This window comes from Gekko japonicus, unplaced genomic scaffold (genome assembly GCF_001447785.1).
Source record: "Gekko japonicus isolate JY-2015 unplaced genomic scaffold, Gekko_japonicus_V1.1 scaffold1414, whole genome shotgun sequence".
Lineage (NCBI taxonomy): Eukaryota > Metazoa > Chordata > Lepidosauria > Squamata > Gekkonidae > Gekko > Gekko japonicus.
The window spans coordinates 8,610-20,265 of record NW_015167580.1 but is presented as its reverse complement, the minus strand read 5'-3'; the positions used below and the strand labels follow the sequence as shown (position 1 = coordinate 20,265).

The window sequence follows — 11,656 nt, the reverse complement described above, 5'->3', positions numbered from 1 at the left end:
GAGGCAGATTCTGGCACATTTTGCAAAGAAAATTATGGCAATATCCATTTCCCCTTGAGCTCTTCCTGGCCATGGAGGAGGAGGAAGAGAAGACTTTTTCTGGTTGCTAGGGGTCCCCAAACAGCCCACTGACACCTTTCCCGATACCTGTCAAGTGTTTTTATAAAGTGGGTGTGGCCATTTAGGACTCTTGCCTGGCTGGGTTTCTGGTTCACCACTGGAGATCTGATTGGCTGTGCAGATTTAAATACTGTCATTTCAGCAGCTGCTGCCACTGCATTGTTGGGGGGTTTTTCTCCCACTCCCTCCTCTTTCCTAGTGTGTGTGTTTTTAAATGGTCCCTCTTCTTCCCCTGTACTTGGGCTTCTACTATGTGGCTCCACCTCCTGCAGCAGGCATGTTGTGGTTGTTCAAAGGTGCCCTCAGGCTGGAAAAGGTTGGGAAACCCTGGGAAAGACAATCTGCCACACGAGAATTTGGTCCTGTAATGCTTGCCATTGTATTTTAAGCATTATAATATCCCAGTGCTCATATTTTCAAGCAAACTGAAGAGAAGTTTGGTTACCTCTCTATTAAATATAATCCTTTCACCTTTTGTGTCCTGTCAGAATACTTGGTACATGCAAATTATGGGTATCCATCAGTATGAAAGAACCACCAGGATGCAGCTATTGCACACAAATGCATAGGACAGCTGCTCTCCTCACAGAGCAGACTTTGTGGTCTCCAACTCACTTTCATTTTCAGCCAAGGAATCTGGAACTGAAGAGAGGGTTCTAACTGATTTGATTCCAGAATTTAGTCCTCAGGGAAGAGAAACAGCTGGGAAAGCGAAGAATTGCTTATGCCATTTAGACTCCCTGCTTTGCAGAATGGGCAAGACAGAACAAAAACTGATATGTGGTGAAAGAGCTGCAGAAATTTATTTATTTTATATTTTAATTTACAACCCATTCTTTTGACCCTCACAAAGGCCACCAAGGTAGCTAAAAAATTAAGATGTATTATCCAGAAACTTAAACGCTGCTGGTTATAACTGGCTTAGGGGAATTTTTGTCTCTGTATAATATGATGCTAGGTCCATCAGAGCAGGCAGAGTTCTTAACTGTGGGAAAGAGCATTAAAATGGCAAATGAGATTCAGTGTAAGTGTAAACTGATGCATAATGAGGCCAAAAAATCCCAAGTGCACATGTAACACTGTTGGGATCTGAGCTGGTAGCAACAGACTAAAAGAAAGAGACCTTGAGGTGATAGTGGATAGCTCAACGAAAATGTCAACCCGGTGTGTGGCTAATGTGAAAACGGCAAATTCCATGCTAGGGGCACATGGGGCACATGGGGCCCCTGCTTCCGGCCGCCCCGCTTCCGGCCCTCATTCAGCCAGGAGGAGGCAGGAGAAGAGGGAGGGTAAGTTGCTTCCTCCCCGCCTCTCCCCACCCCTGCCTGCCTGGGGCCAGGGAGGGCCTTTGTGGGGCTTCCTTGCACTCCCGCCGGCCTTGCAGGTTCACCGCTGGGCCCCTCATGGGGCTCGGCAGTGGAGCTGCAAGGCCGGCGCCGGCAGCCAGGACCATTGAGGGTGGGGTGTGTGGCCTTATGACACACATCCGGTGATGTCAGGGGCTGTGGCCTTATGACACACTTCCGGTGATGTCAGGGTGTGTGGCATATGCTAATGAGTTATGCTAATGAGTTCCCCTAGCTCGTTTTCTACTAAACGACCCCTGCTCATGATCAACCACAGGAGCACTCCTCTTCACATGGATTCTGAGGTGTTTCAGCCACCAAAAACACCACAGGGGAGAAGGCAAGAATCCTCTTTCACTGTGATCCTGATCCTAATTGTGTCTGGCTACATGTTTATTCATGAGTTGTCACCAAGAGCCAGCAGCTACAGTACAGCTGCAAGCCCCTTGGGTGAGGGCTTTCTGTTATAAATTAATGCTAAATAATGAGAAGATGGACCAATATCTCCCCCTGGAGGCCAAAGGCAAAAGAGCCAGTATCACATACCTTGCGCAGAGCATATTGCCCATAAAGACTGACAGTCATCCAAAGCATTGATCAGATCAGAAATGAATTTAAGATGTCCCTTACAAATGTGAAAGTCATTCAAGCTGCATAACTGAATTCATGTAAGTGTGTGTGTGTTGCAGTTTCCGTAGATTTCTTCTTGGGCCATTTCCAGGTTACCATTAGATATCTGAGAAGTTGTGAAGTTTGCCATTTGTGAATCTGAGATTTGTATTCACTGAAAAAAATTAGATGTACAGGTTTGAAATGAGCAAAACCTTCACTCTGAGTTTTTATCATTTTCTCTCTCTCTGGGCAGAGAACAGGTAGGAATTACTTTCCAGACATACCTCAGCCCACCTTCATACTAATGCTAACAGATCTAGCAGAAGAGATAATTGGTGGGTCAAGCTCTCCCCCTTCCCCAAGCAGGAAACAGAGATTTGGAGGAATTAAATGCTAGAGAGGCTTCAGGAAGGAAACGTCTGGACTTCAGGAAGAGGTTCTCTGACTGGGGCTGACCTGGTCAGTGGGTGGAGAAACAGATTATGATAAAAACTTGCAGCAAGGAGGAAGGGCTCTTTGGTGCTAGGTCCATCAGAGCAGGCAGAGCTCTTAACTGAGATCTGAATAAGGCAGCCATTGACAATGTTTTGGCCTAAAAAGCTGCAGGAAGCTTAAAGATATTGGAACCTTTGTAGGGATCTGTAACTTCTAAAGCTTTAGGAACCTGTCCTATATTTTAAAAGATAGAGAGAGGGATAGAAGAATTGCATTTTACTTATTTATTTTGAATCCCTTGCTCAGTCTGTTGCTGTGCTAAAAGTATGCTTGTGGATATTTTCTTTTTAATAAATACTTGATAACTTTTTATTCTGGTAGTGGTTCTCTGTACCCCATAGACCTCCACCATCTCGGACATGCTATTTTAAAAGGGGCACCAGGGGAAAGGCAGGCAGTTGGCAAGTGGCTGTTCCTCTAAGGGTGCACAAGGCAGTAAACTGTCCCCATGGTGACCAGGTGCTGGGCAGCAGGAGATACATAGGCAAGGCCTCAGAACTTGGAAGGAAAGCTGGGAGCCCTGACCCTCCCAGCAGGCAATTCCTACAAAGGTCAGGTGGAGGTGGCAGTTTATGAAGGGGGGGGGACTTTGGAGAGCAGGGTGGAATAGGGCCTGCAGGCCAGAGCAGGCCTGTTCTGCCACAGCCCATGACAAAAATAAAATCAATATTGGATAACAATCATTGTCAGCTCACAAAACCAGCAAAATGAAATAGAAAAGTCTAGGCCTAGGAACTGGAACAGAAAAGTTCATGTAATAGGTCACAGTTGAGGAGAGGGTTTTCCACTCACAAGTTGCCAAGAAAGAAAAAGGCTCTTTCTTGTGTGGCTACCCACTCCACTTCTGAAACTATGAGCACCTGAAGAAGGGTCTCTGTAGAAGGACAGGAGTGAACCACTAGATATTGTTTATTTGGATTTCCAAAAAGCTTTTGTCAAAGTCCCTTACCAAAGACTCATGAGTAAACTTCCTAGTCACAGTATAAGAGGACAAGTCATCTTATGGATTGGAAATTGGCTAAAATACAGGAAGCAGAGAATAGGAATAAATGGTCAGTTCTCACAATGGAGGGATGTGAGCAGCAAGTCGCTTAGGGATCTGTACTGGGAATGGGTTCACTGCTCTTCAACTTCTTCATAAATGACCCGGAGTTAGGAGTGAGTGGTGAGGTGGCCAAGTCTGCAGATGATGCCCAATTATGTAGGGTGGTGAAAGCAAAAACAGATGGTAAAGTGCTCCAGAAAGATCTCTCCATAAGATGTATTATCCAGAAACTTAAACGCTGCTGGTTATAACTGGCTTAGGGGAATTTTTGTCTCTGTATAATATGATGCTAGGTCCATCAGAGCAGGCAGAGTTCTTAACTGTGGGAAAGAGCATTAAAATGGCAAATGAGATTCAGTGTAAGTGTAAAGTGATGCATAATGAGGCCAAAAAATCCCAAGTGCACATGCAATACTGTTGGGATCTGAGCTGGTAGCAACAGATTAAAAGAAAGAGATCTTGAGGTGATAGTGGATAGCTCAACGAAAATGTCAACCCGGTGTGTGGCTAATGTGAAAAAGGCAAATTCCATGATAGCAGTAATTAGAATTGGAATAGAGTATAAAACTGCTATTACCATGCTGTCACTATAAAAAAAAACATACCTATGGTGAGACCACACTTGGAATGCTTTATACGTTTGGATCACTGTGTCTGAAAGGGGATATTGTAGAACTTGAAAGCCCTGACCTGGATAGTCCAGACTAGCCTGATCTCATCAGATCTCAGAAGCTGTAGGTTCAGCCCTGGATAGCATTTAGATGGAATAACAAGGTCCTGATGCAGAGGCAGGCAAGGGCAAACCATCTCTGAATGTCTCTTGCTTTGAAAACCCTACAGGGTCGCCATAAGTCAGCTGTGATTTGAAGGCACTTTCAATCACAACCAGAGCTTGAAAAGGTGCAGAAAAGAGCCACTAAAAGGATCAGAGGGGTAGAACAACTGCCCTATGAGTACTGGTTAAAGCACTTATGGCTGTTCAGCTTGGAAATCAAAGAGACCGAGGGGAGATGTGATAGAGGTCTATAAAATTATGCATGGTGAGTTGAGTGTGGGCAGGGAGAGGGTCTTCTTCCTCTCTCATAACCCAGGGTCATCCACTGAAGCTAAAGGGTGGAGGACTCAAGACAGAAAAAAGGAAATACTTCTTCACTCAGTTAAATTGTGGACTAAGTTGCTCCAGGATGGGTTGATGGCCCCAGCTTGGAAGACTTTAAAGAGGAGTGGACAAACTCTTGGAGGATGGGGCTATCAGTACATAAGAACATAAGAGAAGCCAATGTTGGATCAGGCCAACTCTGTCACAAAGTGGCCAAAAATACCAGGTGCCATCAGGAAGTCCAGCAGTGGGGTCTACTAGTCACAAGGGCTACTAGCCACGATGGATATCTACTCCCTCCAGGACCACAAGCAATATGCATCTTTGTATCACCTGCTGTAGAGCCCAGGCAGGGGGATGCTATTACAATAGTCATCCTGGTTGTGGGTTTCCTGGAGGCAGCTGATTAGTCACTGTGTGAACAGAGTGCTGGATATGATGGGCCTTTGGTCTGACCCAGCAAGGCTCTACTTATGATTTTGTCTTGGCTGGTTTATACAGGAGCAGAGAGTCCTTTACGATCCATAGGTGTGTCTGAGATCCAAGCCTCCTTCCCTCAGATTTGCATGTCTTGTCTCCTTCTGATCCAGAAACCCGTCCCAAAATAATTCTGGAATAAGGAGGCAACTAGTTGCAGCCTCTGACTACACAGTTACCTCACAGCATTAGAACCCCTCCTGAGGCATTACAAAGGCCAAGGAAGAAGAAGTGTGCCAACTGCTGGGCTCAAGCACATGTTTGGAGCTTACAGGTTGAGAAGTCCATCTGCAAGTTCTTTGCCTGTCCAAGGTTGTAATCCTAAGTATAAGGCCCATTGAACTCAATGGGATTTATATCTGAGAACACATGCAAAGAATTGCACAGAAACTGTCCTCAGTTAACCCTGAGGGAGGCTCTGAAAATAGGTGATGAAAGACGAGAGAGGACTGAGAAAGTAAAACCTTTTCTTCCTTCCCTTAGCAGAGGTTTTTGTCTCAGTTCCTCCTCTAAGTCTATCACTGTGGGTTACACAAAGCTACTGCTATTGCCATGATCTAAACCACAGTAATATGTCGCCTCATCTTCTGGCTGCACCCCAGTGATGGTCAAATAGCGATCAAGGCCTGATTTGGAACCAGAGAATCGATCTGGGATCCCGGTGGGTTTTTTGCTGTTACCATACAGCAGAAGCCGGGGAACCTGCTCCTCTCGCTGCTGATACCATGCCACAACGTAACTCTCATACCCACTGCTCAGACTGGCAGACAGTCTTACTGTCTTTCCAAGAGCTACAGACTCTGAGGGTAGCTGGGTTAGGGTAGGCTGAGAGCTGACACCTGGAGAGATATAAAGATATATATTAATAATAGTCTTGGCTTTAGATTTTAAATCTGTAGGAGGAAAAAAACCTCTTCACCACACACCTGAGCACTGAGAGAGAAGTGGAAGGAGAATGGCCCACAGCATGATGGGAAGCATCGACAGCACTTCCTATGGAAATGAAGCTCTGATTAACATCCTCTCTTTCTCTCTTAAGCTGATCCAGGACTTGTGATCTGCCCTCTATGCAAATGCTTTGCTTGCTCATTGGTTACAAAAGCTGCTGGAAGGCCCTCCCTTTTTGCTCCAGAAGAGTAAAACTATTAAAAAGACTGGATTTCTTTCCATCAAGCAATGTGAATGAGCATTTACTTCATCCCCTTCAAAAAAAAATTAATAGATTCCCACTTAATACAAGGATGGGGTCACTCATCATAGCAAAGGTAGACATGTCTTTTTTAAAGTGTGTATATGAAGCAAGAGATATGTTCCAAGGGCTTTCAAATTCAGAGGATCACAGGATAAACACCTGCTCACAGAGAAAATTGTACTTTGTGTCTTGGACAGCTTTCGGGAAACAGTAATGGCAGGGGTGTGGTCTAATAAAATGAAACTCCATCCATGGTCAGGATGATCAAACATCTGCCTTTTTCTGTTATCATAGACATTTTTTTCTATTAACATTTCAACCATTCTTCAACCCATTCATGGCAGTTTGGCGGTTCACTTCCCCTTATTCCTTTCTAACCGTGCAGTACACTGTCATGCAGTCCAATTCAGTCCTACTATACTCCAACCTTTCTGTGCAACTCCTCCACTCAATGGACTGCTGTTGAAGTAGATAATCCAATCAGATTACAAATAAGTCATAAATAAATGCTGTTTTTTAATAATCTCTTACAATTCAATATTCATCCGCATTATCCATCTTGATACTAATGGCTACAGATTGGCTTGAATCAGCAGTGTCTTTGCACAGTTTTGCAAAGACCCAATGCAAACCTGTTTGGTAGACATTCACAGCTGTTCAGCATGAACATCTGACTGACACCTTCAACATGTTAAGTTCAACTGTCAAACATGTTTGTAGTGAAATTCGCAGCATCCCTTCCCAGAGGTGTTACTGGACGGCCTCTGCTGGGTGAGTTTCATTCCCCCTAAAGGATTGTATCTGCAGTGTGAGGATTCTCCTAGATTGGCCAAAGCAGATTGTATGGTTCAAAATCCTTGCTACTGACCTCAGTTGGCATGCCAGCCTTGCCTCCTCTTGATGAGGAAAGAACTCACCACAAAGTTGTCCTTTGTCGGACTACATCATGCTTTTATTGCTTTGATGTGCCCTCCACATTCCATTCAATACTATACAGAAACTTCAACTTCTCCAAAATGCTGCAGCAAGAGCATGATGAGCATTAACCTACTCTCTTTGTGCTGCAAGATCTCATCCATGAGGGTGACCACTGCCATCTCTGTCCCATGGGCTGGGTGAAAGCTAGACTGGAAAAGATCTAAAACGGAAGCGTCATCCAAGAAGCCCTGTAACTGAATTGCCACTGCCCTCTCTATTATCTTGCCCAAATAGGGCAAGTTGGAAACCGGCCGATAGTTGGCCAATTCGGTCAGATCCAAGGATGGTTTTTCAAGACGGGGCGAACCACTGCTTCCTTAAGTGCCCCCGGGGAAGAAGTGAGCAATGAGAAGAGAAGAAGAGCCCAGGCCATCTTGGGGAATGCAGATCATGTCAGAGGCCCTGAAAGATAATTGGTCAGAACTTTACTGCTCTCTGCTATGTATCAGGAATTTAGAAGAATTCACGCCTTTTATGCAAATATAGGCCCTATTGATTGGCTGCTGCTGATACCTCCCACATTGTGCTTCTGAGCAATAGGTTTTTTTAAACAAATGGCAATACAATTTCCATACTCATGAATAAAAAAAATAATTAAAATTCACAGTGATGCAGGCCCAGCAGATGAATCTGTCACAGTAGAGTAGGAATAAACAACTGGAGACCTGTGCAAATTTTTACATCAACCCACAAATAGTCTCTGTGATTCCTCTACTAGTAACTATATACTTTTCTAGACCCTCCCTCCACCTGAGATGCAAGCAGATGGTTCATTAACTCCTTCTCCTCCAGCATAAACCACAAGGGAGGGACACCAGCCCTCATATTAACTGCTTACGCTCCTGAACAACCCAATAGATAGAACCAGCAGCGGAGGAGTGTGAATGGTAGGCAAACCAGTGAACTTCATATGCAGTACGCAGCAGGGGAAAGAGCAGCTCCCCTACTCCATTTCTGATTTGAAAATATGGCTTCAGCTGCTCCTCCTATGTGCCCTAATCTCATCCAAATTGAGCCTCACAAACCTTGGAGGTGTGTTCTTAGTGGAAAAGTTACAACACGGTATCTGGAAATCCTTGCAGGTGACACAAAGACGTCCATAATATGTAGTTTGGTCCCTGACCTGACCTGGATAGCCAAGGCTAGCAACAGCTAGAACTTCTGGCTGCCAGACAATCTTTGGATCTCCTGGCTATACTGCACACAATGTCATATTATTATTATTATTATTATCATCATCATCATCTGGTCTTCAAGATATACCCTTGGGCAAAAAAGATGCTTATCAGAATCTCAATGGAGAGTGACCTGGAAGGCCCAGAACTTGCTTCTGCTTCACTTCATGTCACAGAGGCACATGTCTTGTGCTCATGTAATTCTGCCCACTATGAAGAAACTGGAACAAAATGTTATTTTTGAATCCAGAACAGCAAAATTTGGAAGGCAAGAGCCTACAAAATTTTAATTGCTGTATAGTTCATAAGGAAAGTTGAACCTCAATGGCAGGATCCAATTGTTGGAAATATGTGTGTTGCAAGGTCTAAATTCAGTCATTATAGGGTTAATGTGTTTACCTTGTGTGCCAGTGTTTCGACTGACCTGGAAGGGAACCTGGCACAAAGCCAATGGGGAGAAAAGTTGGGAAAACTAAAGTCTATTTACTCACAATCATTGATTAATGCATTCAGGTGATTTCCTTCTAGAGGTCAAGAAGAAAGAGGAATCTCCATTATGAACTTGTCTGTCTGTTGTCTTAAGTGTTTGTTGTTTTGTAGATTTCCCGTGTACCTTTCCCTTTAGAAAGATTTTTACATAAAATGAAAATGCCTCCTCTCCAATGAACAAAGAGCCATTGCAAACTCAGAATATTTAACTATTTTTACCAAATTTTCCAACACCAATGAACTGCCATCTTCAGAGGGATTAAACAACTGAACACCAGTGCTACAAGGCAGCTTCAGGGGAAGGCCTTGGCCTCTGTGCCCTGTTTGTTCAGCCTCCAGAGGAATTGCTTGATGACTGCATGAAGCAGAATGCCGAACTAGATGGACCTCAGATCTGGTCTGTCCAACAGAGCTCTTCTTGCATTTTCTGTGGAGAAAGGCAGCCATTTTCCAATAGAGGAAATCATTTCTGAACAGAAGAAGGACTTGGCATAAGGGAGTCCTTGAATCCAACACATTATTCAGGTTCTCCTATTCAGACCTTAGAGTGCTTTACTTTGGCTGAATCATATGACCCCCAAAAATTTTTAAAGAGGCATTAACTAGATCAGTGTTGCATAGTTAATTTGACACCCAGACATTGTCCAATCATCCATGTGTTTCACAAGCAGCCCTTCAAGCCAGGGTGGCATCCTAGCCAGCCTTCCTTTCGAGGTGGGGCTGGAACAGTTAGACCTCTCGGGGCCCGTCGGCCTCATGGTAGCGGAACTGCCGGAAGTCTCGGCAATGGACATCTGAGGTTGAAATGAGCTGATCACGGATAATATAGCGCCGGGCTTTCCCAGAATTCAACACCACTCCCAGATGGGATGAGATGGAGGCCTTTCCTTGAGGAGTCGACTGGCTTTCGAGCAAGGGAACATTTACCTTTTTAAGATCATGTTTCCTGCCAACCTAGAATTCCAAAGCAAGAAATTGCAAGTAGATAAATAGGGACCACTTCAGTGGGAAGGTAACAGCGTTCTGTGCGCCTTGGTGTTTAGTCATGCCGGCCACATGACCACGGAAACGTCTTCAGACAGCGCTGGCTCTTCGGCTTTGAAACGGAGATGAGCACCGCAACCCTAGAGTCGGATTCGACTACCTTAGTCTAGGAATCATTAGCATCAGAAACATACAAAGCTGAATACAAAGTTGATTTTCAAGTTTGAAGAATGTGTACCTATTTATAATACATTCCTTATCCACCTCACAGGGCTGTTCTGAGTCCAAAATGCTGGCTGGGTAGGACAAGACAAGACCATTACAGGAAATATACCCTTTCATAATGATACAAGTTGTCTGAATTGATGCCATTAAATTCTGAGCTCTTTCATAGCTTCTAGCACTTTTGGAAAAATAGAAGACGTGGTTCTGAGCTGGAGCAAATCTTATCAGAGCCAGTTTGATGTGGCAGATAGGACAGAGTGCAGGCTCTAATTTGGGAGAACCAGGTTTGATTCCCCACTCCTACACATGCAGCTGCTGGCGCGACCTTGAGCCAGTCACAAGCTATTTCAGAGCTGTTCTCTCAAGAGCAGTTCTCAAAGAGCTCTCTCAGCCCCACCAACTCACAGGGTGTCTGTTGTGGAAAGAGGAAGGGAAAGGAAAGGAGATTGTAAACCGCTCTGAGACTCCTTTGGGTAGTGAAGGGCAGGGTATAAATCCAGTCTCTTCTCTTCTTCTTCTTTGTGGCATCCTGACTGAGCATTTCAGTGGCTTCTCTCCCACATTTAACATTTTGGTATAGACAAGACACCATGGAGACCTGAGAGATTCCAGGGTGCTCTTGGAGTCATGTACTACCCAGGCACTTTCTATCGTCACACTGTGGCATTGGTGGGGTGGGTTATATAGAGGAATACCTTTGGGGCAGAGGTGGCCTTTCTGTAAATGCCAACAGCCCCATTCAAACAACATCAGGCTCATCACATCACATTTCACTCTGCAGTCACTCTTGCTTCCTCTCTCTGGGGAGGAAGAGTGAAGGTTTTTGACGGAGTTCCCCATGAGATTCTACCACCGTGGCACTGGCTACCCCCACTGGGCCACATGTAACAGTAATAATCAGCCTCGTCTCCAGCCTGGAGACTACCAATGCTTAGATAACCCGTGTTGCCTGATTCAGAAACGCTGAACCGATCGGGGATCCCAGTTCCCCTGGTGCTGCCATAGAAGAGAAACCGAGGGGCTTGACCAGGAATCTGTTGAACCCAGCCAAAGGGATTCTTGTTACTGCTGATAGTGCAGGGGAGTTTCGTCGTTTGTCCAAGAGAGCCAGACTGTGAGGGAGGCTGAGTCAGGGTGTGCTGTGAACTGGCACCTTGGCAAGAAAGAAACAAAGACAAAACCATGAGGTTGATTCGATTTCTCAGCTCACCAGACATTGTGATTCCATGACAGAAACGCACCATTGCTTTCTCTCCGTCACCTCACCTGAGCCATAACTGAGGAACATGAAGAGTAACAGAGTCCAGGCCATGGTGGAAACTAAAAGGAGTCTGAATTTGTGGAGCTGGAAGTTGTCTAGCTGAAGCCCTCCCTTTTCTTTCTTAAATCCCCCAGAATCTGAAGAAGGGCCCCTCATGC

General features: G+C 44.9%; 1 gene segment (V, D, J or C); it reads right to left on the bottom strand.

Moving 5' to 3' along the window:
* LOC107112687 overlaps nt 1-7,483 on the bottom strand; it is a 12,184-nt gene extending 4,701 nt beyond the window's left edge. The window contains 1 exon segment of the V gene segment in view: nt 7,438-7,483. Coding sequence covers nt 7,438-7,483 — 46 coding nt within the window.
* Nucleotides 7,484-11,656: the final 4,173 nt, after the last annotated feature.